Source organism: Drosophila obscura, unplaced genomic scaffold (genome assembly GCF_018151105.1).
Source record: "Drosophila obscura isolate BZ-5 IFL unplaced genomic scaffold, ASM1815110v1 contig_181, whole genome shotgun sequence".
Lineage (NCBI taxonomy): Eukaryota > Metazoa > Arthropoda > Insecta > Diptera > Drosophilidae > Drosophila > Drosophila obscura.
Window position 1 is genome coordinate 2220971 of NW_024542769.1, and position 25927 is coordinate 2246897.

A 25927-nucleotide genomic window follows, 5' to 3' on the forward strand; every position below is an offset into this window, starting at 1 on the left:
ACACATTTTTATATGTATATGTATGTAATAATAAAAGATCGTATTTGACAAAAGTGTAGTTTAATCTGCAATTTATTTCAAAGGAGGTAATAAATACTTGATATCTAAGATATGCTGATGAATATGCTGCTACTTTCTACAGAACTTCCTATACAGGGCGACCGAAGGTCCTACTCATCCTTGTTGTTGACGGCCCTCAGACGCTCCAGTTCGGCGCGCTCCTCCTTGTTACGCAGCAGCGGCACATTGTAGTCGAAGGCATAGAAGAAGCCCTTGGGCTCGCCAGTCTCCTCGGGTCCAGGCACATAGGCGGGCTCCTCGTGCACGTATTCGCGGGTCTCGGCATCCGTCGGCTGGTAGCGACCCTCCTGTTGGTACTCGGCGGCATATGGATCGGGATTGTGACCAGCGGCGGCGGCCAGCTCTCCCCACAGCCTGAAGTGCTCCTCCTCGGCCTTCAGAACGGCTGGGGTCTTGGTGGCTGGCAACTTCAGATGGGCGGGACGATTGTCCTCGACATGGAAACCAGACTTGTCGGCATAGTAGTTGGCGATAAAGTCGCGGCCATGGGGCTGGACATACTTATAGGATCCGGTGACTTTTCCGGTCTCGTCACGCTTCTCGTTCTTTCCCTGATTCCAGTCCCTGTAGCCGTACGCAAACTGTCCCAGACCATCCTGTCCATGGTACTGATGGGCGTCGTAGTGCTCCTCCACATACTCCTCGGGATGCTCGATCACACGACCCATGTACACGAACTGTCCCTGCTCATTCCTGGCCTCGGGCAGGGGATTCTCCCCAGTCTTTGGGGCAAACTCGATATCTCCAATGCCACGCAACTGGGCGCTGTTTAGAAACTGTTGTGCCTCCTCTGGCGTGATGTTTATTTTGAAGATGTTCTCGCCACTGGCGGCGGTGGCCTGAAAGAAGATTTCGATTTAATTGGATTAAGTGTGAACTCAATTTCCCAGAAATCATAGCCAAAAATGATAAATGTGATATATTTTAAAAGTCCAAAGGGGCTTTGTGACACGCTACACGATTCTATAGATCACGATGACCATATACGCGAGTATCATCTCCACCGATGATGTCATTTCTTGGCTTTAGTAACTGATTAAATACTTGTCTCTGTAACTTTAAGTTCATTTGATGTTTGCACATTGTATAACTAATATTTGCACTGACATTCGCGGACGGCCACACATGCGGTTGACATTCATGGAGTCGAGTCGCAACCCGGATTTTAATTGAATAGATCTCATCTCATTCAGCAGAGATCGTTTAATCGCGTGTCGTAAATTTTGTCTTAATTATGCAAATTCTCTAGTCTTTTTCTTTGGCTCGGGGGCTACTAACCAGCAACAGCGCAGCCAAAATGAAGCACTTCATTGTGTGTTGTGTTGTGTGAGTGTGTGTGATTTAAAGATCAAACTATTTGGGGCTTAGACACAATATATCCAGGTATCGCTTGGTTACGTTTTTGCTGTTCTGCAGTTGGCGCGCTACTAATATCCGAGACACCCAAGGCACTGCTTATATACTAACATTCAACTCGGATTTATTTTGTTGTTGTTTTGCTTTATACGTTTTGCATAAATCCCAACGTTCCGATATTTGAATGAAGATGTGCCTGAGTGTGTGCTGGGACAGCATCACCTGTCCGGTTTCTTACTCAGCGGCAGAAGCAGCGGTCGTCGGATCGCCACTAACAACAATTTGAAGTTCATTATCAACGTCGCTCAAATTCGCACTTCTCACACTCCACATATACAATACATATGCATACATATACACAGATACGATACTTCTCGTACAGCAACGAAAACATCATTAATTCTGTACAATACAATATGTATGCGGCATGCTCAATTAGTTATCTAATATTTGTAGTTCCATGGACTACCCATCTTTTGTTTCTATTGCCATTGCTGAAGCCCTTTCGGGGGACCGCCTCGAGTGCACGCTGAGTGGCATTCTGTACACTCGTTGGCTGTCAGTTTGGAGTATCTCCAAGATGGTTTTGGGGGAACACTTAAAATCCCCATCCATAAGTGTTTCAGGCGTATTAGACAATGAGAGCTAGAAGTTTAATAAAATATTTGTACAATGATGAAGCTGAAAAAGATGGTTCTAATGATTCCATGGCTTATAGAATTTCTTTGAATCTATCTTTTACCACATAACCTAACCAATTCTAAAAATATAAAGCTCTCTAATAATGAAATACAGCCAATCTATTTCCATAGCAGGATACTGCACAGTCGACCCTTGGAATATTTCAACCATTATTTCTGTTACCGGGCTATGATTTATTTACAATTAAGCATCTTTGAGCGCCTCAATCACTTTTTACTTTTAATTAATGCAAAATTTACAGCTTTGGGTTTCCTGTAGATCGGCGGAAGTTTCTGTTTAGACATGCGCCAACCTCTTGATGTCCGTCTCACTTGTGCATAATTAGATATAGTATTGTGTGCACGATGGTAATCACATCACTCAGAGCGCTATCAAATGTCAGTTCAATAAGCTCAGCCAAAGTGTAATTAGAGCCTCTCAAACTCTTTGTTTGCGAAGATTTTTCGGATCGTATTGCTTTGGAATCGGATCGTGATGGCAGAACGATTGAAAGGCGCTTATTAGGGGGCTTACAAGGGCCGTTGCCGTGGCATTCGAGGGAGCAGCGAAAACTGCGCAGTTTCTCAATTTAAAAATGATTTAGCTATTTAAATAATAAATACACTTCACGTTCCAGGCTGGGCCCATAAAAATCGGACATCTTTGAACTGCGACTAATGCAACAGGCTATTTTAAAAGCCAAGCAATTGCCACATCACCCCTTCCGTAGTAGTCTAACCATCATCATTTCTCAATGATTTCTGTCTTTTGGCTATTTTTAACACAAATTTTTTCCTGCCAGACAAAGGCGGGCCAAACCTGAGACTTTCGGGGTTCTATCAATCGACTTAAGCTGGTTTCAATAACTAAACATTTTTAGAAGCAACAAAGTTTTTGGGTTATTTATGATTCACCAACAGGTTAACCAAATAAATATCCGTGGCAACTACATAACCCACTGACGTCCAACTTCTTAAGATTGTTGTCTTTTTTTTTTTTTATTTAACTTATTTTTTTGTCATTCTAGCAATTTCTGGAATGGAATGGGAATCTGCTTAACAAACAAATAAACAAATTATAGTATGTAGCATTTTGTTATTTGGAAAATTCATTGATTCACTTTTTAATTTTGTTATTTTGTTCTTAGTCGCTGACTGAGAATTGATGATGCAAAAGTCTAAATAAAAACGAAGACCTAATTTCCAAACGAAAAATCAGGTTTTAAGACCCCTCCATCTTACACGTTATTTAATTTTCGTTTTTTATTCGTTTTACTGACTTTATTAAATATACAAAGTATAATAATGGCGTATAATATATGATGAGATGGAATGGGTATTGTGCTGTGGGAAATGGATATAGTGCTTATTAAATTGTCATTATCTCCATGGAAGCTGCTTGGTTTAATTAAGCTAGAGACTGTCAATTCTTTATCTACATAAGCATATTAAGTTGAAAATATAATTTTAACGAACAACATAAAAATTGTACTTACAATCGCAATCAAAAATGCTCTAGATGTATAACCACATGCCGGCTATTATCATTGAATGGATAGTTTAAAAAGAATACAGCTTTATTTTTTAGTTGTTTAGTCGAATATGTAGTTACGCGGGAAATTCGAATTAAACGCACAAACGAGTTGCAAAGCAAGCAGAAGTTAGTTGTACGCTCAGCGGGTCACATTGCCGATACTATTATCGAAAGTCACTTACTTTTATCATCCGTTACTTAGGGTTGCTACCTGTATTAAATATCTCAAATCAATATGATAAATCAAATGAAATGAATGAAACTTTTTTAGTCGTCCTGCCCTTGTTTCGCTGGTTCTCGATTTTCTTTTTTTTTCCAGGTTCTAGGTTATGTAGGTTTATTGTAAACAATTATCACAGACAATAAGCGTACTTAGCGTAGTGTTACTGTTGATTAGCAACTTTTGGTAAGAGTCAAGGACAATTTCTATTTCTATTTAAGATCGGGAAAAACGGACGACAACGGAGATGGTGCAACAGGAATTTATATGTTCCTGGTGGCCAAGTCGGATGGATGGATGCGGCTTAACCCTCGCCTGGTTCTGCTCCTTACAAATCTTCTAGCGAGGACGTTCGGCTACTTAGTTTGGTCAGGTATTTTTAGAATAATTCTATATTCCGATCGAAATGGGAAGAAGAAAATGATGGGAATTCAAAGAAACTGAAAGTTGCATGGATGAGTCAGAGTCAGTACTTAGAGTCAGTACCGGTGACACTGCCGCGCGACACGATGGCTTCCCTTGTGACCAAGACATTAAAAAACGCTCTATTCGACAAGCAGCGCCAGACCATGCTCGAAAGTAAGAAGAAGAACGTAATTCAGAAAGTAATTCAATTGCTCCACAGACAGAGGTGGAGGCTGTACAGCTCGCAGAAGCGCAGCAGTTTGGAAATACGCTATATAAGAGGAAGCAACAGAAGACTAAGTCTGTTTGGCAAACTAAAACCCTAGGAAAACCCCCTCCACAATAAATATTTTTTACCTGAACTCCACTAAAATTCGTAGTTTTATATTTGTGGGGCACTCACAACTGGTCGACAATGATCCAAACATCCATACAGCTGGCTATTAATATGAAACCGAATTTCAAAGTCGAGAAATATGAGTTCCGATCATGAACATTCAACGATTAACCCACTGTCGAATTTTCAAAATGACCGCCAAACTCCATTTAACGCACTAAAAATACCGACATTTTTCGCTCTCAAATCGTGGTGGTTTTTCAAAATTTGCTCTCTCTCAGCAACAAGAGACTGTTGCACAGCACTGTTGTGCAACTTTGGTTGTTTTTCTTCTTCTTCCTGTTTGACGATTTTTTTTTCGCGTTTCGACTTCGAATTCGAATTGTTATTTTATGGTTATATTATGGTTATGATATTAATGTAAAAAACATGTCAATCTAGGATAAAATCATAAATAATGTTTTCAATGGAGCTTGGAACAAAACATTTAACATCAATTAAAAGAAATAAGGTATACAGAAATATATATGTATGCATAGAAGAAACTTGGTTGACCAGCAACACTGACGTCACATTTAGTCAAAATTTACGTTATATGCTTTAATATGTAAACAATCCAATGAAAAAGAGTTCTGAAAACTAGCCAATCCTCAACAAAATCTATTGATGAATTGGATAAAATTATTTTTTGTATGGCTGGGAGGGCCATCTATCTAGTAAAATTAGACTGAATATCAAAATTGACGAATTTCGTATCACAAAATATCATGGTATGGCAGCCCGCAGCAACTACGAATTGCACGAGTCTGGCAACGCCACAAAAACGACGTCACATTCGTTTTATGTTGTTTTTGTTTGAACCTTTTTATGGAAACAATGCAATAAAAAAGACTTCTGAAATCTAGCCAATCTTGTAGAAAATTGCTATATCTATCAGATAAAATTACTTGTTTAGGGCTGAGATGGCCAACCAACTAGTAATATTAAACTGAATATCAAAATAATGGAATACGATTTCAATCAATAATATAGAACGTTAGCCCATTGTCGACCAGGGGGGTATTTCATATTTCCAAGAAATTTATGTAACTTGAACATATTTTACGCAATACAGGTGAAAGATGTCGGTGGTCAGTTTTGTTTTCTAAGTACATAGGAGGATGGAGCTACAAGGATCCTTTGCAAACAGCATTATTTTCCACGGTTTAACAAAGGCTGCTCAACTTTTTAAATAGAGGGGGGTTAAGTGGGTTAGTTTGGTATATGGTATGGTATATACTATAGTATATTTGTGAGGGTCAGACGGTATATTTTTTGATAGCGGTCACACTGCATCGCGAAATGAAGCCAGATAAAACGTAGAAATTCAATAGAAAAGCTTAATAAATGTTGAGTTAAAAGTGTAAAAGCCCGAGACTAAGGTAAGCAACTCCTACAAGATAAGTTTATCTCAATATTTACGTAGTTGGGGGGACATCTTCGCTGGCTCTTTTCGGCGACACCCGCGCCACCACACGATAAAAAATGGAGTACAGCCACGAAATTTGCGGCCGTAGCTGCGACTGCCACTTGCCGCTTCTGCACAAAATCAATAATCCTAAGTGCGCTTTCCGTTTCAAATGTATTTTTGTTATGATTTGTTTACAGTTAAAGGATGTCGAAACGCAGCGCTGACGATGCTACTGGCGGCAGCGGTAGCAGCTGCTTGGTGGCGGCAGCAGCGGCTGGGCAGCCACCCATTAAGAAGGTGCACTTCGAGCCGCACCTCATTGGGCCGGTTTCCACTCTCGAGGAGATGGACATCAAGGTGCTCGAGTTCCAAAACAAGAAGCTTGCCCAGCGCATCGAGCAGCGGATGCGCACCGAGGCCGAACTGAGACACCGCATTGAACAGCTGGAGAAGCGGCAAACGCAAGACGATGCCGTGCTGAACGTAGTGAATCGGTATTGGAATCAACTGAACGAGGACATCAGAGTCCTGCTGCAGCGATTCGATGCGGAGACGGCCGATGAGCTGGAGAACAAGAATGAAAACGAGGTGACCACCTCCTTTCTGACGCAACTATCCTCCTGGGACAAGGAGGAGCTGGACGAGAAGCTAGCCAACCGTGTCCAGGTGTCGAAGCGTGCAGTAGCCAAGATCGTACAGGTTATTGATAGGTTAATGCAGCGGAATGAGAAGATAACTCATGTATTGAGGGGCGATAGCCTGCCGGGTGCAGCAGGGTCCGGGGCTGCGGGAACTGGTGGTGGAGATGACGAGCAAAAGTCCAGTGGCGAGGCGGAAGCAGCTACACTTCGGGTCCAGGCACTTGAGGAGACGCTAAAGAAAACGCACATCGAGATCATGACCGAGAACCGCAGCCTGCAGAATCTGAACACGTCGCTGCACGAGAAATTCCACACAATGTCGCTGAAGATGAAGGAATATCAGGACGCCCTCACCGCCAAGGAGACGGAGAATGCCGAGCTCAAGAACCAAATCGACGAGCTGCAATATGACTTGGAGAAGATCCATTGCCGCAACGACAAGCTCGAGAACCATCTGGCCGAGGCCATTGAGAAGCTAAAGGCCTATCACCAGATCTACGGCGATCCTAACAAGAGCAGCAACAGTGCCAAGACCCCCAGCACAGGCTCTGCCACTACCACGACCAGTGTGAACAGCCAGCTCCTGGAGGATTTGCAAAAGGAACTGGAAGAGTATCGGGAATTGGCCAACAATCGATTGCAGGAGCTGGACAAGCTGCATGCAACGCATCGGGAGACCCTTAAAGAAGTGGAGAAGCTCAAGATGGATGTAAGTACATCTACCTGTCGTATATACATGCATACATACAAAAGTATATGCGTATTTATATGTATACTCTATTCTCGATTTCGTTAGATACGGCAACTGCCCGAGTCGGTGATTGTGGAGACCACAGAGTACAAGTGTCTGCAATCTCAGTTCTCCGTTCTCTACAACGAGTCCATGCAGATTAAGACGATGCTTGACGAGACGCGGAACCTGTTGCAGACTAGCAAGAATCAACATCTCCGCCAGATCGAGTTGATGGAGAGCAACGAGCTGATTGCCCAGAAGAAGGTGCGCAGCGACATGATCCAAATGGAGGACGTCCTAGCCGCCATACGCAAGGAGTACGAAGTTTTGCGCATTGAATTCGAGCAGAATATGGCTGCCAACGAGCAGACGGCGCCCATCAACCGCGAAATGAGACATCTCATCACATCGCTGCAGAATCATAATGGCCAGCTCAAAGGCGAGGTGCAGAGGTACAAGAGAAAGTACAAGGACACGTCCACGGAAATTGTCAAGATGCGGAAGGAGCTGGACGAGGCGCTGGCCAAGCTGGAGGGCAACAAACTTCAAGCAGCAACCAATTCTGCTGGCGAGGAGATCAAGCCGGAATCTGCGGCGAATATCAAGGAGGAGAATGCCAACCACTCATCCTCCTCTGGGCAGACAAATAATACCAATGCGGGCAACGACACCAACTTAGCCAACATTAAAGAGGAGAACCCTGCCACGGCCGATGATGAAATTGATGAAGAAGCCACTGGCAAGGATGTCAAGGACGGTATTAAACAAGAAAAGCTTAGCCCAGCAGAGACCGCCGCAGCAGAAAAGAAGGACTCGCCTGGGCCACAGAACTCCACGACAGCAGCCTCGAATGCGGGTTCAGGAAACGCCGTTAAAACCGAAAAGGATTCCAAGGATGGGATTAAGGCCAAGGACGTGAAGACCGTGGAAAGCGAAACGGTACGCGATCTCAAGGCCCAGCTAAAGTAGGTTGTATTCCATCTGAGATTGCCATTGCATTCATTGTTTTTTGTCTTGATTTACAGGAAAGCGTTGAATGATCAGAAGGAGATGAAACTGCTGCTGGACATGTACAAAGGCGTCTCGAAGGATCAGCGCGACAAGGTACAACTAATGGCCACCGAAAAGAAGCTCCGCTCCGAGATCGAGGAGCTGCGGCAACAGCTCAAGAAGCTGCAGGAGAGCAAGCGCGAAGAACGGAAAAAGCTCGCCGACGAAGAGGCACTGAGAAAAATCAAGCAGCTCGAGGAGCAAAAGTATGAGCTCCAGAAGCAAATGGCGAACCACAAACCCTCGGAGAATTCGTGGGGAGGCGCTCCTGGTCCTGCGGGCAACTATACCCGGCCGTTTGTGGGCTCCCACGAGGAAGAGGCACTGCTGAACGAGATGGAGGTAACGGGACAGGCTTTTGAGGACATGCAGGAGCAGAACTCGAGGCTCATTCAGCAGCTGCGCGAGAAGGACGATGCCAACTTTAAGCTCATGTCGGAACGCATTAAGGCCAATCAGCTGCACAAGCTGCTGAGGGAAGAAAAGACAGTGCTTGAGGACCAGATGGCCACGGCAACGAGTCAGATCGAAGCCATGCACGTAGTGCTGCGAAAGCTGGAGGAGAAGGAGCGCAGCCTACAGGCAACGGTGGCCTCGATGGAGAAGGAACTGATGCTGCGGCAACAGGCCATGGAGATGCACAAGCGCAAGGCCATCGAGTCGGCCCAATCGGCGGCCGACTTGAAGCTCCATCTGGAGAAGTACCATGCACAGATGAAGGAGGCGCAGCAGGTGGTGGCCGAAAAGACGAGCTCCCTGGAGGCGGAGGCGTACAAGACGAAGCGCCTACATGAGGAGCTGGCACAGTTCAAGCGCAAGGCAGAGCGCATGAAGAAGATGGAAATGTCTGGCACAACCATCGACGAGGTGATGATCGAGGAGATCCGCGAGTACAAGGAGACGCTCACGTGTCCATCGTGCAAGGTAAAGCGAAAGGATGCAGTCTTGTCAAAGTGTTTCCATGTCTTCTGCTACGACTGCCTGCGTACGCGGTACGAGACAAGGCAGCGAAAGTGTCCCAAATGCAACTGCGCCTTCGGCGCCAACGATTATCATAGGTTATATCTGCAGTAAATAAGCGATAGACCCCTTTAAAGGTAATTTAGGTACGTTTCGGCATGTCCTATTCACAGACACACACACAAACACACGCATTCAGAGACAGACATTCATGCCGAATTATCCATTATGAGCATATAATACGAGTATCTAATCTATGTATGTATGTATGTACTAATCTTTCGTTTAAGTAGCCTCCGAATAACTCCCCCGATTCCCACTGTGGGCACTTATTTGAATTTGTTCATATGGCGCCAAGCATCTCACTATGAGTTCCGCGAGACTTCGTCGCGGCTTTTTTTATGTAGCTTCTAGTTTTTGTAAATCAAACTATTTTTAAATGATTTAATTTGAAACTAAATGTACGAACTCTAATAAATGGCTAAAAAATTTACTTTTAGATCCTAGAGCTCATAAATTTAATTTTGAATTAACCGGGGCTATCGGAAAACACAGCTGCTAACGATAAAAATATTGCAAAATAAAAACATCGATTTATAAAAATACATAAACATCGATATATCGACTTATCAATGTTTTAACATCTCTATGTACAAATGGCGGAAACAAAATCAAAACAATTCTAGCTATCATCCTCGAATAGCTGCAAATAGCATTTCTCTGCTTGATGGATTTCACAAAGGAAGTGGAGGCCAACCTGTTTATGCTTATTGAAAACACGAAGTTCCTTAAGCAAATGGCCGACGGTAATATAGACATATCCAAGTCATTTATTCAAGTTGTACATAAATCTCAATTCACACAGCTCTTGGCGACTGCGATGAGAAGGGCAAAATACAAAATTTCCTCAAAGAAAGCGCCAATAAGCGGCGGCTGCAGATAGGCGAAAAGGTGATCCAAATGGGACAGGATCATAAAGACACATGCAAGGCCATAGATCAGGCCAAGGAGGAGAGTGCCACCACAGAGGAGCTCGCGCGAAAAGTCAAAGAACTGAAGCAGGATGCCGCTAAAAAGTCGTCCAATGTAAAGAACAAAGCCAAGTACAAATGCTTTAAGAAAGAAATGGAATCACATGCTGGTCTGGCCGTTGTCGCCGGCTCTACTTCCGATGATAATTGCAGTATGTCCGAAGTTGTGCAAACCGGCGGCGATGTGTTCTCCCTACACGATCCATGGTCGATGATGCTGATGACGGAGCCCGTGCGTAATAAGATGTGTGGTCATATCTACGACCGTGGATCGGTTAACGCCATGATCAAGGATAATCTCAGTGTTCGCTGTCCTGTATCGGGCTGTGCCAATAAGCACTACATTCAACCCTCACATTTGGTGGACGACCTTGAGGTTTTGGAGAAGCTACGTCGTCATCAGATTTTAGAGGTGGATTCCGACTCGGACGATTCTGATTAGTAGCTCAATGTGTTTGTTGTAATATTAAGAAATGATATGTAATAGATAAAGCCATCTCGACAGATCTGCGAATTTTGGCTACTTGTGGCCCGCCTTATGGCCCCTTTCTTGATGATGGTTGTGTACGACAACAACAAGCTAGTTTTGTGTTCTTGTTTTCTCCTTTATTTGAGGCCCAATCGGGGGAACAGTCTTGATATAAACGAGTCGCTCCCTGCGTTCTATGACTTCCTGTGGTCGAAAACATGTGCGTGATTTGATAGTCCTTTTCAAGGATCAAGGCTATTTTTCCCGTCAATTAAGCTTTCTACACTATTTGTGTAACATATACATATGTATGTAGCTTACTGTGATCGGAAAAATATCTTGATTTAATAGAGTCATTGTCAAGGAGCAAAGACAGCTTCATCCTGTCTCACATATTTAGCTTTATAATATCTTCCAATATACTCACCTTAGCCTGAAATCGCGAACCTGGAAATCAACGACTCGTTTACATATACATAATTTTGTTTAATGTATGTACTATCTTGCAAATACATAAATCATTCCATTTCATTTATAATGCACTGTTAGTGTGCATACTTCTTCTTTTTCGCATTGCGCATAGAGTTAATTACAACTATTATTTTCATAAGTGGTTTTGCAATTATTTTTTTCGTTTCGTTTGTGTTTAAGATTTTGGCAAAACTAAACAAAAAAAAAATATTGAAATGGGATAGAACATGACAGTAAGAGCAAAAACTAAAAATATATTTATCCTTCGTTTATATATATAGGTAATAGTAATTAATTTGTATAATTCAGAATTGTTATTTAATTGCTAAGACGTATAAATACTTTTTATTTCCCCCGAGCTTCAGCGCAGCCGAACATAATTGTTAAGGTTGTTCGAGATGAAGGGGAGGGGAGAGACTTTCTGAGTTATGTACTTTGCTCATCTTTTTGTTGTGTATAAGTTCTTTCTGTCCTGTCCTGTCTGGGAGTTTTTAAAACACCCTTGGAGCGTTTTCTTTCCTGTATATATGTAGTTGTAATTCCTTTGAATTTTTCTTCGTTTTTCTAACAGCTATTTGGTTTTTATTAATACGTAAATAAATCGTAATTAAGGGAAAGAATTATACATGGTGTTCAAAAATGCGCAAGAATCGGATTCCTCGTTTGCTTTTGCTGTTGCTGCTGCTACCTCCGTTTTCCCTGACCCTAATTGTGATTTGCTCTAGACGAATGTGTTAATTTTCATATTTTCTTGTTTGGAGTCTAACGTCGTAATAGTAATTGTACGTCTACGTTGCCTTTGCTTGCATGTGGAGGATGATCAGTGTTCGTTATCTGTGTGTTTGTGTTTCTGTATGATTTGCATGAAGTTTTCCTTTTTTTTTATTGGTAATACGTATTGTTTGCTCAGTTTTTGTTCTCCAATCCAATTGGCATGCGCTGTGGCTGGGTCTGGCGTTGGTTTATGTAGCCACCGCGCTCACCACCTGCACCCTGGCCTCCCGCCCCGCCACGACCACGGTCGCCTAAAGGCCTGCCACCGCCAAACGATCCGTTGCCGTTCCTCTGCTGGTTTCCACCACGCTGGCCGCGATAGCTTCCACCGCCTCCTGAAGAGTCATAGCGCGACTCCTTGTTGTAGACACCGCCGCCATTCTGGTAATAGTTGTTGCCTCCGTTTCCAGACTCATTGTTGCGGAAGTAGACGCCACTGTTGCCACCAGGATTGCGTCCGTTTGTCGAGTTTCCGTACTGACGCGAGCGATAGCTTCCCCTTTCGCCACCATTGCGACGCTCATCGCCACGTCCACCCTGGTCGCGGTCACGATCTCGATCGCGTCTGTCGTCTCCTCCAGCACTGCGACGCTGATAGTTTCCGGAATTGCGTCGTCCATCTTGCTGAGAGCTGTTCCAATGGTTGCTGCCCTCGTTCTCCGGATATCCGCTACCGGTGCTATTGTCGCGTGGAGTGGCCCACTCTTGCTTATGGCTGTTGTTGCTGCTGCCGTTTGAGGCGGCGCTACTCATTGCATTCATTTCCGAACTCCATTTGTTGGGCGGTGCAGGCGGTGTGGACTCTGCTATCGATGAGGACTGGGCTTTTAAGACATTCGTAAGCGCAGCGGTGGCTGCAGCGTTGGTGTCGTTATTACGGGCATTCCAATCGTTGTTCTCCACATCGCCCCCAGCCCCTACAGACGATGTATTCACTACAGTGGTCTCTTCCAGCTGCTGTTGTTCCTTCAGCTGCTGCTGGATTTGTTGCTCGTAGGTCACAACAGCACTGTCATAAGAAAAGACTGAGGTCACGTCTCCTGGCTGCATGCCGATGCCTTGCGGTGCTTGCTGTGGAGGCAGCTGTGGTTGTGGTTGAGGCTGTGGCTGCTGCTGGGGCGGTAGACGTGCCATGATTAACATAGGTTGCTGCTGCTGCTGCTGGCGCTGCTCGTGGATTAAAACTGGCGAGAAGAGTTGTTGCTGCGGTGGAGGGGCCTGCGGCTGGGGCTTCGGCTGTGGCGGCTGCGAGGGGAAGGATTGATTGGTAAAGGTCAGGGTTTGTATGGCCTGTGGAGGCTCTTCAATGTAGTGTGGGCGAGCCTCAAAGATCAATCCCTGATTGGATGGGGGCGGAGGAGCCAAGACCTCAGGATTGTCCAGTTCGCTGTCCTGCAGAAAGTGGAAGGTTCCTGTGCCCAAAACCTCCGCCAACGGACGCAGTTGTTGCATAAACTGTTGCTGCTGCTGCGGTGTGGGAGCCTGCAAGCCTGCTCCCTGGGGATGCGGCGGCTGCTTGAAGTAATTCTGTTCCACGGCCCGAACTGTGGGTGCAAAATGAGGAGGAGGCGGCGGCTGCTGTTGCTGCTGAGGGGGAGGAGGAGCTGCTCCCGTCTGCAAGGCCTGGAGATTCACGGGGCTGCTCAGCAGCTTGTGTGGGTGAGGCGGTTGAGGCTGTTGTTGCTGAGGAGGTAGCGGCGCAGCATACACAACATGCACAGGCGTGGTCGTTGGTTGAGAAATAGGAGGCTGTTGCACCACCATGTTTTGTGGCGGCTGCAGCTGCTCAACTGGAGCGCGCTGGTGCTGAGGCTCAAGTAGAAGGTGATTTGGGCGTTCATGTTGCAGCTGCTGCTGCTCAACTTCAGGATTGCCACCCAAATGCACTTTATCGAGACCCTCCTCAAGAGAGTTGCGAGCTGACGGCTCGGAAGGCAACTCCGTATCCAACTCTCCGGAGCCATCATTCAGCAATATCTCCCCAGCATCACCCTCGCCACTTGCAGTGCAACTGTCCGTGCTGTTGGCCACCGCGGTCTCCACCGGCACTTGATAGTACTTATCCAGATACCCACAGTCCTGTATCTGTTGGAAGAGAGCACGCACCTTTTCGAAGGTGATTTCGCCGTAGGCCTTGGGCTTGGCATTGATGGTCAGGGAAAACAGCTCGGCCGCCTTCTGAGCAGTGGCTAAGAAGCTTACGTCTTCTGCAGTTTCCGGACGACGGGTTTGGGTCTCGTTGCAGCTAAGGGGAAGATTATAATTAGTTTCAAGATCTCTTGGTATGGCTCCACTTACAATTTCTCCAGCACCTCCAGTTCGCTGCTCTCCAACTTTTGCGCTCCGTTCTCGCCCGCCAGGAAATCGCTTCGAACTTGTTCGTCATTGAAGCAGTTGAGCACATTTTGAATGATTAAAACCTCCCGAATCTTGGCTGTCTCAGCCAGCGCCTTGGCCTGGTTGTCCTTCGATTAGAAAGATTTGTCAAAAAATCCTTTAATTTTCTAAGTATGCACGTGGCTTACCTTGCGTGCCTGTTTCTTCTGCTCCTTTTCGGCCTCTTTGGATTGCTGCTGCATTTGCTTGGCCAGCTCGCGGGCAAACTCCAGATTGGCCAGGACCGCATCGTATTTGGCCACAGCAGACGCCTGGTCAGCGCTCAGTTCCTTGCCGCCTGTTTGTATGGCGCGATAAGATTCCAGTTTTGTCTGTTTATCAGAAAATGCAATGAATCAGTTTACAAGTGGACATTACTCATGGCTTTGAATATTAACAATAGGAAAATAGGGCAAACATTGTAGATTGTCCACCGGCAATGGCGTTGCCAGACTGCCGGCAGAGGTGTCAGCTGTTAGATGTGAGAACTTTCTAATAAGAAAAAATGTAATGCAACAACTAAAATCGTACACGTATTAAATTAATGTTTTACAAACTCCGAAAAGTTTACAAAGTTCCAAATACTTTAAACGTTTTGTTTATGGGACATGCCGGTCAGAACGTTGAGCCTCACCAGAGCTGGCAACTCTGTGCGATAGAAAACATGGCGTCGCGAAAAATCGCAAATGCACGAGAGTGGGGGGGAAAGGCGAAATGAAACAAAGCAACACAAGAGAATGAAAATAAAAATGGAGGGCAATGCAAAGAACAAATTGTAAATCCTTTGTTCCACACTTTTTGGGCAGGTGGAATTTATGCAATGTATACAGACCTTGCGCTTCTCCAGGTTCCGAATTTTGTGCTCAATGGTGACCAGCATTTGCTTCAGGGGATTGTACGGTTCGGCAGCAGCAGCAACGGCAGTCACAGATGCGGCCGCCTTCAGTGCTTTGGCAGTATTTCCATTGCTCGCGCTCGAATTGTTGTTGGTCAAATCGGTTTGGCTGCCATCAGCTGCCGGTGCCGTCGACTTTTCGGTCAGGCTGGGGCTGCTGCTGCGTTGACCATTGCTCGAGCTACTACCGATTCCGCTCACGCCGACACCACCGATAGAGCTGACCGATGCGCGTTTCTCCTTGCTATTGTTGTTGTTGGTAATTGTGGTAGCAGCCGAAGGCATGGTGTGCCGTTGTGTTCTTCTAGTTGCTTACTACTTTTTCTTGAAAAAAGGAATGATCTTTGAAAATATGCTTCTTTCCTGTTCTTTTTTATGCAGATAAAAAAAACAGCAAACACACTCCGCAAAACTGGCAAGCAAACAGTGTGACCGCAGACTTATCGAACAAAGATACCCGTCTGACCCCTTAAAAATATACTAAAATGGAACTTCTCATTTTCATAATGTACCGTAAATGTACCATAAATTAACCGAGGAAAATAAAATTCCTTAAGTTTGATATTCGATTTGATGTTACAAGCTAGTTAGTACTCTCATCACTGAACATATAATTTTATCCGATTGACGAATCAATTTCCTCAAAGATTGGCTAACTTTAAAGGCTTATTACTTATAAAATACGGTTTAAACATCGAAGGTCACCAAAAATGTCCTTTTTTCTTACACGGTAACTACACTTTTGCTACATATCAAATACAAAATACATATACATTGCAGCCTGGATGACAAAGACTTCATCAATCTCTCATGAAGGAATTTTGTTTGTTTCCTTTCTGCCCAAGAAGCTTTTTAAAATAGTTTATAAAATTCAAAGCATGTATGTAACATCCACCCCATCGCTAAACATACCATGAGGCTAGTAGAATATACTGAACGTGTTTTAGTGTGACCAAGTACAAAAAATAAATACCATCATCTAAAAATCCCAACTAAAAATACAATTATCATACGGAAAATGGCATCGAATTTACGTAAAAGTGTGAGTATATATAACTTTAATAATTCATTAATTAATCTTTACACACATCGTGTCTATCAGCTTGTCGTTAACATGCAGAAATATTTCGCCACGGCGGCCAAGGTACAAAAATCGGAGCCCGTTAAAAGCAAGACACTAGCAGCTATTGGTGAATCAATTGCCGCAAAGGGGTAAATATTTCCGGAATGTTATGCACTCTTTTTCACAATTATAGTACTTTACTGTATAGGTTTCTGCGGCCTCACAAGCCCTATGCTCCCCCCAGCAATGCAGCGGAACGTGTGCGCTCTGTGGCTGGCTCGCTGCAGTTGACCAGTGACAATCGAAAGCTGGACAATCTTTCCGAGAAGTTTAAATTCCTATCGGCATGCTTTCAGGAACTGCAGCACGGAGTTCCAAACTCCCAGGTGCATGAACTCAGCACCGTTGCCGATGTAATAGCATTTTACGAGACTCCTGTGGATACGACTGTGCCCTTGGACGCTCTTAAGCGCACAGATCTTCCAGAGAATTTGCACATACAGTACGAGTACTTGCGTTTCAATCCCGAGACCGATACCAAATTCAATGGAAAGACAGCGTTCCCGAAGAGCTCCACTCTGGTGACGGGTCTGAAGTACCGTGGTAAATACGAGGGACATGAAGCCAAGCGGTCTTGGCCTTAGTAGACCTTTTGTTAGAGCTCGTTAGTCCGTGTATATTTTATTAATAAAGTTTGAGGGCCTATAAAAACTCAGCCACAGCGTCCATCAAAGTGTTGTTGTTGAAAATAGTCTCCATTGCTGCCATTACACGCTCGTCCCGCAGTAGCTCCATGAGTCGTTTGTCTTCCTTGACCGCCTCCAGGTTGGGATACATTAGCTCTACGCCCGTTTCGGTCACCGCAGGTCTGTTCATAATACTAAGAATTTTTTTCTGCAGCTCAATTTCCGGGTCGGGCTCCTGAAGCTTGGCAGCGGCATTGGCCTCGCCCACCTCCCTCTTCAGCTGTTCCTGTCGCTCCCCTTCCAGGTATTTGATTATGCATTCGTATTGCAAGGCCGTCATCGGCCGATTGTCTGCAAGCATGTCGATCAGTTGCTGCATCTGGTCAGGATGTCGTCTTTGGTGGTGGGGCATCGAAGCTGGCATGGCTGTGGTGTTCACGGCATCGCGCTGAGCCTTCAGCCTAAAATCTGTGGCGATTAGTGTAACGGCATCCTCGAGCGGCATGTTGCGATGCTCGGCAGGGACCCCATACAATATGTTAACTGTAATGCTATTGAGAGATTCGTGCTGGGGTGTAACTAGCACGGCGTAGAGGCAGCCGCGAGATGAAATGTTGGCCAACACCTTGCCCAACATGACATCCTCATTGGGAAACAGAACATCCACTCGCATGCCCATATTCCTTAGCCGGTGCTCTATATATTCCGCATATTTTCTTTAAAAATAATACAATTGAATTAATTGCTGTTTAGTTCTTAGCCAAGTGACTAGACAACTCACGTATTATCCCGATTCACCACTATGATCTCGCAATCATTTATGACTGGTTCTCCGGCTGCTGCAGCAGCTGCTGACATGACAATGCCTCCTTGAACTGTCACCACAGGAATATGGGGCATCATCTTTGCATTTCCATTTGAATTCACCCCCTTTGCGCCCCTGTTGTTTGCGTTGCGTACTCTCAATATTTTTGTCTTGAATGTGGATTTGTTTAGGGCTGTTGCACATTTGTTGGCCACCTCCTCTGATTCCAACTGCACGAATCCAAAATTTTTCTGTACCACCGAACCCAATACTTCGCCGTACGGAAGGCAAATGCTGGCCAGCTCCTCGCGCGTGCATACTGGCAGATTTCCGACAAATATACGATTTTTCACTAAAGCTGGATCTGTTATTATATTATAATTATCCGCTTCGTTCATTTTTATTTATTTACGATCAAAAAAAAAACCTTTTTATCGGCCAGCCGGATTTTGTTTATTAGAGATGAGCGACCCTAATTCGATACACGGCTACTAAGTTTTTAGCAGAAAAAATAGCTTCTTTATTTTCGGAAAACATACCAAATATCTGGATTTTAGGTATAAAATATGATTTTGGAAAACAAAAATAGAAAAACATAGCTAAATATGCATGTTAAATAACAGAAACTAATAGAAAATTGTATATGTTATTATCGATCGAACCTTAAATATAGCCAGAATTAGTACAAAAGAGCTAAAATGGCAACACTTCTTCGATAGCGAAATGAAGGAACGATATCAATCGAAAACAGCGCTACAATAAACGTAACGGAAGATGAAGGATATTCTTTCATAGTGTATAATTAAGTAATATTTTAAAATATGGATCAAATATCACCATCGCCTGGTCGGGCTGTAACAGCATACGCATCTCAGCTTCTATCCGAATCACAAGTAGAACTCCGCAGATCGCAACGATTGATGGAAAAGGAAAGCCGCTTGACAACAAAAGCAGGATTTTTAAGAAAAGCTGGTTCCCCGCAACTGTTCGAGGAAACAGATGAGGAATGGAGTCAACCGCTTTGTCAGCAGAAGCCGCTGCCTCAAATTGTGCACCAGGAACAACGAGTGGCCGTCAAAAGGCGATTGAGTTCCATGTTTGTGAAGGAGGCTGTTCCCCTAAAGCGTCGTAAGCGTCGCCGACCATCGTCACAAGGGACAAGGAAAAAGCCCCAGAAAAGCATCAGCCTCTACCATGAACTACAGAGGAGCCAATCAGAAGTGGTGAAGTCAGCTTCACAATATGAGCTAAGAGACCATCCCGAGCAGCGTCCTGCCACTTCAGAGCAAAGCTCACTCCAGCTGTTTGAAGAAATAGATGCAGAGTGTAGCCAGCTACATTCCACTCAAGTTGAGCACTTAAAGCCTCCAATTCGATCTTTGTATTCTTCGATTTACAACGAGGACGACATCTCTTTAAAGCAGCTGAAGGCCCAGACTCCAACTCAAGGCAAGACAGAACATCTTTATCTTTTTAAACAAGATCAGGGTCCTTGCGCTTCACAGCGTTTTGGAGAAACAGTTGAAGAACAACCTAGAGCTGGATCTGAACTACCAATGAATTGTACTCATGTGGAGCAGGATGTTCCCATAAAGGGACGTAAGGGTCCACCACAAGCCAGAAGCCAGCAACCAGAAGTGATGCAGGAACAGTGTCCCTCCACTGCATCACCTATTGAAGATAGTCAACTGCATCTACTGGGAAGAGCATACAAGGATTATAGTCAACGAGCAACGATTTGCGAGCAACAGGAAGACAATTCCAATGTTCCACAAAAAGTTCTTCCTTTAAAGCCGTCTAAGGGGGGATCCTCAACCCAAGGCAAAAATAAGAAATCATCCACATTTGAACGATACGAGTCAGCGCATCACAAGCAGTCTCGCTCGAAGCTGCCGCCCAAGTATCCAGCACATTTTTTACACCAGCTGCCCCCTCTGGGAGCTGGAGACAGGAGCTACATGCACATGCGACCCAGAGCGGCTCCAGCTGTCCAGCTGCGTGAAATGTGCCCCACACCAGAGCTCACTCCCGTGGCAGGGCCGCAGAAAGCAACCGTCCCCGAGCGCTCACTCTCGCCACCCAATCCTGGCTCGGAGAGCTCTGGCACGGTCTCATTGAGCGACTCTATTGGCGAGATATTTGGCACCAAGAACATCAGCTGCATTCTGAACGTCGAGAGCCCGCGTCAGTATATACTCATCGAGGATCACCTGCCGGCCATGGCCATGATGTTGAATGTCGAGTTGGTGCGCCTTCGGGCAGTCCTCGACCTGACACAGCGCCTCACGCACGAGCAGATACTGAATTGGCCACTGAAACTGGAGAAGCCAACCAAAGATTGATTTTTACTTTATTTTCAAATGTTTAGTTTTTCGATAATTCTGCTTTTGTGGAGGCACAGGAGTGGGGACAGGACAGGAAAGGTCCAAGTCAGCAATGGAGAGAGCGCCATTGGGCCACAAAGAAGTATCGGGAAGCTTATATAGCAATTTCTTTCTGTATTCTTTTAATTGGTATTTAATATGTATAGTTTTTCTGTTTGTTTTTCCTTTTTTTTTTTTTTTTATGTTATGTTATTTTGCCTTAGACTTTCAGAGTGCACAATTTTGTTTAAACCTTTTACGTTTGTTTTGTTTTGTTTGTTGTATATTTTAAATTACTAATTCTAAACGTTATCTAGACTTTAATATACTTCAATAATTGGTTTGCCTTCCCATTCTTCTACTTCTACGACAATCGGCAGCAGCAATCGTGGCTTTACTTTGTTTTGTTTCAACGTAAATGTATATACAACCGCATCAGCATCGCAGCTTCGCAACAGGAGTCACAGACCCATTTAATAGTCACTGTCGTAGCTGACATCCTGCTGAGCTTGCGTCGAGTCATCGGATCGCTCGGATGTGGGCTCGAGATCGACATCGAGGGCAGTCGTGTTGGCCGTACAGCAGCTGGGGTGGGCCATCGAGTCGAATGCATCTTTGATTTGATTGTTGGCCCCCTTGGGATCGAGATCAGTCGCCCAGCTGAAGTGCATTAGGGCTAGATCCATGTTGCCGAGAGTCTTGTGTATTTTGCCAATGAGATAGAACACCACAGATTCCTTTGGCACAATCTCCTTGAGCTCCTCCAGCTCGCGAAGAGCCTCCTGGTACTTGCCCAGCGAGTGGTATATCGAGCCGCGATGGAATCGCGCCAGTGGATTCTTCGGATCCAGCGTGGCAGCCGTGTTGAGGGTCTGCAGCGACAGGTCCTTCTTCTTCATGTAAAACTGAATCGTCCCGATGTGCACCAGGATCACAGAGTTCTGTGGATTGATCTTCAAGGCCTTCATGTAATGGATTTCGGCTAGCTCGTACTTCTCCTGCTTGGAGTAGATGGTGCCAATGCCGAACCAGGCATTGTAATGCCTGGGATCTCGAACGACGGCCGCTCGGAAGTAGTCCATGGCCTTGTCGAACTCCTCTGTAAGAACCAGCTCGTGGCCCAGCAGGGTGTAGCTGTATACAAAGTCGGGATCCACCTGGACGGCGCGCTTGAAGAACTTGATGGCCGTCTCGTGCTCCTTGTGCAGGGAGAAACAGTTGCCGGACACACACCAAGTAACTGGACTGCTCTTATTCTGGCTGATCAGGTCCTGGGCCAGCGAGGACAGCTCCACCTCCTTTTGTAAATGCCATAGGGATGTCGAGTAGATCTCCATGTAGTCCAGGCGACACGGTTCCGCCTTGTGTATGCCCTCGAAGAGCACCACCGCGGCCTCGTAGTCCCTCATCTCGTATCTGCACACGCCAATCAGGGACTGCACCCAACTGGAATTCAAATGATGCTTTGGTATCGTTGTCTCTAGCTGCTTGATGGCCGCCTTGCACTGAAACGTGGAGAGCAGCTTGTAGGCCTCGGCAAGGTCGCGCAGCAGCGACATGAGTCCGTCGGCTGACTGCTTCTTCAGACTCAGCAGCTGATGGGCCATGGTCTGGGCATTGTTCAGGCTATTGTTGAGCAGCACCTTGGCCTCTTCGGCGGCGCTGCGGTTATTGTTGTTGTTGCCCGCCGACGTAATGGTCTCGACCTTCTCCTTGCGCGCCTGCTTCTCGCTCAACTTGTCCGACAAGTGGCTGGTCTTCTCCTCAATCAGCTCGTTGTTCAGGCAGATCTTCGTCATGCGGGACTTGGTTTTCCTGGGCGGCGACCGTGGCTGCACAAACTTATTGTTGGCTATATTCGGCGACTTGTTGTTCTCCTTCACAGAGTAGGCAGAGTTGCTGAACAGGCGCGAGCTGCGGCGCACAGCGGCGTTGGGATTGGGCGGCACATTAAGATTATTGCCATTGCCTACATTATTGTTGGGCGTTCGCGGCGTTATATTGCCGGCTTGGGTGAAAACGGCGGGCTTGTTGCTGCTGCTGTCCTTGCGGCTTATCAGTCCCCCCACATGCGTCTTTAGCTTCTTGCCCATCATCTTGGGCTCCTGGTTGACTTCGACCAGCATTTGGGGCATGGGGGAATAAGTGATATTCATGACTGGAGTGTGGGTTCCATTGCCGGTGCCACCGCCTCCGATGAAGGATCCATCGCTCCCAGTACAGGGACTAGTCAAGGGCCAAACGCCAAAGCTGGGAGTGGTGGGCGAGATGGTGGATAGGTATTTGAATTGTTTGCGGAACGGAGTGCCACTGCTGACATCGTACAATTGACTCTGCTGCTGATGCAGCTGCTGCGGCTGACCCGTCTCTTGGGGACAGCCCATGGGCGTATCCTCCAGCATCGCCAGCATGCTGGAGTTTTGGGGAGCTCCTCCGCCACGGAGCATGCTCATGGAGCTGTTGAGATTGTTGTTGATGTTGTTATTGTTGATGGGCGTCATCAGGTTGCTGCTGTTGTTGTTTATCCCAAGCTGGTGCTGATTCTGATTCTGTGGTTGCTGCTGTGACTGCTGCTGGTGATGATCCACCGGTGTGGTCCAAACGTAATTGGAGCTATTGCTTATATTCGTGAGTAGATTATCCAGAGCCGTTTGCTGTACCTGCTGCTGCTGCTGCTCGTTGCCGAATAGCACCATGGAAGTTGCATTGGCACTGCTGCCTTGGCAGGTGTTGAACACATCCGTGCTGTGGATTTGGAATATTGACGCAGTGTCCATGTCCTGGCCCAGCAGGCACAGATCAGCGAAGGAGTGCCACAAAAAGGGGTTCAGCTTCAGGGCCCGTCTAAGGGCAGTTACGGCCAGCTTGTTGCGCTCGGTCTTTATGCAAATTTGGGCTATCAGCTGGTAGGCAAAGCAGGCCAGCTCCCCAAAGTCACGTTGGAGCTCGTCGAAATTTTTCGCGTCCGCAAAGCCAGTGGTTATCAGGGCGCTCTCAGCCTCGGCAAACTTCTTCAGCTCGTAGGCACACTTGGCCTGCAGGAAACGGCACTGGGCCGAGCGACGTGCCTTCTCCTTGAGCAGCCAATAGGCCTGGTGCACGAGATTGGAGCGAAAGTAGCTGGTTGCCAGTAGAAATATCGTCTCGTCGCATTCCACTGCAAGTAAAATAGAGCGAATAAACCATTGGATACACAGCCACACGAAGAGCCTTGACACACACGCCAAGGCCGCCAGCGCCAGCCAGCAGCAACATTACATACCTTCCGAGCACAGGCGCTCCGCCAAAAAGACAGCATCTTTGTGGTCGTAGTAGTTCATGCAATGCCATATGGCTGCCTGCATGATTGGCGAAAAGGGGCAGGTAAAGAGAGAGAGGGAGAGAGACAGAGAGAGTTTAAAATCAATGGTTTTCTGCCTTTCTTTTCTGCATATGTTTTATGCTATTGATTTACCTGAACTGGCTCCTGAATCATCATGTTTGGTTTTGTTTGGGGTAAACTTATTTGGATTATGGAAAGGGTTGTGTGTGTAACTTGAATGCAGTGGTGGCTCGGCTCGGTGGCTCCCTGACCACTTTAGTAAATTGCAATTGGTTTGAGTTTTGAGTCGCCTCTGCTGCTTCTTCGCTTCTTCGTACTCGGGGCACAAAATTTTTGACAATCTTTTCAAGGCCTTTGCGTTGGGTATACACACGCACGAGTTAAATTAGCTATATGCACCAACATTAAACTACACCTTCGCCACATTTTAGTTAGATAAAACACGCTGCACCTCCATTTTAAAAGCAAAAAAAAGTCAAGCCTCTAGTAAAAGTAATAAAAACGCCAAAAAACGTCAAACGCGTGAACTGCAGTGTATTTATTGATAAAATATACCGTCAAACCCTCAGAAATATACCGAAATATACTTTATCATTTTCAAAATATACTGTAAATATACTGACGGATTCGTTGATATTCCTCGATTTTGATATTCGATTTAATATTACTAGCTAGCTAAGACCCTCAGCACCACACACATAATTTTATCCGATTGATAAATCAATTCCCACGGGATTAGCTAATTTCAAGGACTCCTCTCTATTGACTTCTACACAATATAGGATTCAACGAAAACAAGTAAAAACATAAAATGTCAGTGTGTACGGAATGTGACGTCATTGTTGCTGGTCAACAAAGTTTCTGCTATGCGTATGTACTTGTGTATACCCTATTATACCGATTAGCTAATGTTAAATTTGTTTTCCAAGCTGCCTTAATAAATTAAGACTAAAGTTTCCTTCTCTGCGGCAGAAATCACGATGTCGACCCTGGCACAATAGTACAAATGAAGAGTGTATAAATATCTTTATATTTCTTTTTATTTAAAATATATGTTAACGCCTAACAGCGCATCCGGCGGAAATGGCACCGTTCATATGTCATAAATAGAGAAGAGATAAAAGTCGGTTAACAATGGATATAATCATATAGTGTATTAATTATTATAATTAATTAATTATAAATGTTCCTACGAACTATTTTTACGCTATATAATAATAAAAAATACTAATAAGTTACATGCTGCCTTTTCTTCAAACCTATTGTGAGTCACTCGAACTTGAGCTGGAACTGTCGGTGGACATAACTTCCACATCATCTTGAGCACGTGTCTCCAGCGCTACCGAGTTGCCGGAAGCACCCATTGTCATGTGCAATTCCCCAAGATTCCAATTGAATTGGTTTTGGAAGGCATTCGGCACTTCACCAGCTCCTCCGGTGCCGGCTCCACCAGGGCCAGATAATCCGCGCTGAACATCTGGTGTGAGGCCACTGTTCTGATGTGGCACCGGACCGCCATTAAGGTTTTGATCCGACTTGCCCAGCAAACCATTGCGCATCTCAATATCCGTAGGATATGGGCGACGCAGGTCACCGATGCACCACGTGAGAGGAGCGCTCACTGCGTTCGCTGAGCTGATGCGGTGCGCGTATTTGATGAGCTCCTCTGAGGACACCGGTCGTTTGTTGGCCTGGTTAATACTGGCCAGTTTCTGACGAGCTTGGAAAATAGCGGTGGAGAGTATAAGTTCCGCATCCTTAAGCGACTTTTGTAGCTTTTGTATTTCCCGGTCCTATTCAAGTGGAGCGGAGCAGAGGAATGCAGGGACAAAATCAGGAACGGCACTCCAGTAATCAATCTATCATTTGTACTTACGTGCACCTCGACCTTGGCACGCAGCTTGTCCATGGCATCCTCCACTTTGGCCTGCTCCTCGGCCAGCTCCAGCATTTTGCGAAACTCTTCGTCTTTGGCCACCAACAAGTCGAGTAAGTCGCCAAGATCCGTGCTGGATATCTTTTGGTGCGCCTGCTCGATCAGTTCCTTTGCGATCATTTCAATGTCGTCGATGAGCAGGAGCAGACGCTCCTTGGTACTCAAGTGAAACGACATATTTACGCCTCGTTTTTAGATTTGAGCAATTTTGCTAAAGAAGTTGTTTATTTTCCACAGGCTAGGGATGGTATCATATACGATATATATTCATAGTGATGCCACCAGATCG

At 45.5% G+C, this 25927-nt stretch overlaps 9 protein-coding genes and 1 long non-coding RNA gene across 10 annotated transcripts; 5 read left to right on the forward strand and 5 right to left on the reverse strand.

Annotated features, from left to right (window-relative positions):
* Positions 1 to 54: 54 nt before the first annotated feature.
* LOC111073428 lies at positions 55 to 1517 on the reverse strand. Its single transcript, XM_022365728.2, has 2 exons — positions 1360 to 1517; positions 55 to 920 (listed from the first exon to the last, which is right to left on the reverse strand). The coding sequence occupies exons 1-2, from the start codon at positions 1390 to 1392 to the stop codon at positions 171 to 173; spliced, it is 783 nt and encodes a 260-aa protein (XP_022221420.1). The 5' UTR covers positions 1393 to 1517; the 3' UTR covers positions 55 to 170.
* Positions 1518 to 5928: 4411 nt separating this feature from the next.
* On the forward strand, positions 5929 to 9940 carry LOC111073449 (E3 ubiquitin-protein ligase Bre1). Its single transcript, XM_022365751.2, has 4 exons — positions 5929 to 6034; positions 6261 to 7413; positions 7501 to 8402; positions 8463 to 9940. Exons 2-4 carry the CDS (start codon positions 6268 to 6270, stop codon positions 9559 to 9561), a joined length of 3147 nt encoding a protein of 1048 aa, XP_022221443.2. The 5' UTR covers positions 5929 to 6034; positions 6261 to 6267; the 3' UTR covers positions 9562 to 9940.
* Positions 9941 to 10072: 132 nt separating this feature from the next.
* LOC111073455 (E3 SUMO-protein ligase NSE2-like) lies at positions 10073 to 10975 on the forward strand. The gene is made up of 2 exons (XM_022365758.2): positions 10073 to 10253; positions 10313 to 10975. Exons 1-2 carry the CDS (start codon positions 10175 to 10177, stop codon positions 10918 to 10920), a joined length of 687 nt encoding a protein of 228 aa, XP_022221450.2. The 5' UTR covers positions 10073 to 10174; the 3' UTR covers positions 10921 to 10975.
* A 677-nt stretch (positions 10976 to 11652) lies between these two features.
* LOC111073450 (caprin homolog) lies at positions 11653 to 15895 on the reverse strand. Its single transcript, XM_022365752.2, has 4 exons — positions 15401 to 15895; positions 14718 to 14900; positions 14491 to 14657; positions 11653 to 14437 (listed from the first exon to the last, which is right to left on the reverse strand). The coding sequence occupies exons 1-4, from the start codon at positions 15746 to 15748 to the stop codon at positions 12325 to 12327; spliced, it is 2811 nt and encodes a 936-aa protein (XP_022221444.2). The 5' UTR covers positions 15749 to 15895; the 3' UTR covers positions 11653 to 12324.
* A 505-nt stretch (positions 15896 to 16400) lies between these two features.
* LOC111073456 (39S ribosomal protein L50, mitochondrial) lies at positions 16401 to 17252 on the forward strand. Its single transcript, XM_022365759.2, has 3 exons — positions 16401 to 16505; positions 16566 to 16675; positions 16735 to 17252. The coding sequence occupies exons 1-3, from the start codon at positions 16482 to 16484 to the stop codon at positions 17168 to 17170; spliced, it is 570 nt and encodes a 189-aa protein (XP_022221451.2). The 5' UTR covers positions 16401 to 16481; the 3' UTR covers positions 17171 to 17252.
* LOC111073453 (nuclear receptor coactivator 5) lies at positions 17089 to 18520 on the reverse strand. The gene is made up of 2 exons (XM_022365756.2): positions 17994 to 18520; positions 17089 to 17928 (listed from the first exon to the last, which is right to left on the reverse strand). Exons 1-2 carry the CDS (start codon positions 18413 to 18415, stop codon positions 17229 to 17231), a joined length of 1122 nt encoding a protein of 373 aa, XP_022221448.2. The 5' UTR covers positions 18416 to 18520; the 3' UTR covers positions 17089 to 17228.
* LOC111073452 lies at positions 18507 to 20765 on the forward strand. The gene has a single exon (XM_022365755.2). The coding sequence runs from the start codon at positions 18839 to 18841 to the stop codon at positions 20357 to 20359; it is 1521 nt and encodes a 506-aa protein (XP_022221447.2). The 5' UTR covers positions 18507 to 18838; the 3' UTR covers positions 20360 to 20765.
* Positions 20539 to 24234, reverse strand: LOC111073451 (cell division cycle protein 27 homolog). Its single transcript, XM_022365753.2, has 3 exons — positions 23835 to 24234; positions 23643 to 23718; positions 20539 to 23537 (listed from the first exon to the last, which is right to left on the reverse strand). Exons 1-3 carry the CDS (start codon positions 23856 to 23858, stop codon positions 20854 to 20856), a joined length of 2784 nt encoding a protein of 927 aa, XP_022221445.2. The 5' UTR covers positions 23859 to 24234; the 3' UTR covers positions 20539 to 20853.
* Positions 24214 to 24865, forward strand: LOC111073457. Its single transcript, XR_002607706.2, has 3 exons — positions 24214 to 24311; positions 24374 to 24572; positions 24632 to 24865. It is a non-coding gene; the product is annotated as an uncharacterized LOC111073457 (long non-coding RNA).
* On the reverse strand, positions 24866 to 25888 carry LOC111073454 (mediator of RNA polymerase II transcription subunit 4). The gene is made up of 2 exons (XM_022365757.2): positions 25579 to 25888; positions 24866 to 25495 (listed from the first exon to the last, which is right to left on the reverse strand). The coding sequence occupies exons 1-2, from the start codon at positions 25813 to 25815 to the stop codon at positions 24962 to 24964; spliced, it is 771 nt and encodes a 256-aa protein (XP_022221449.1). The 5' UTR covers positions 25816 to 25888; the 3' UTR covers positions 24866 to 24961.
* Between the last annotated feature and the right edge of the window lie 39 nt (positions 25889 to 25927).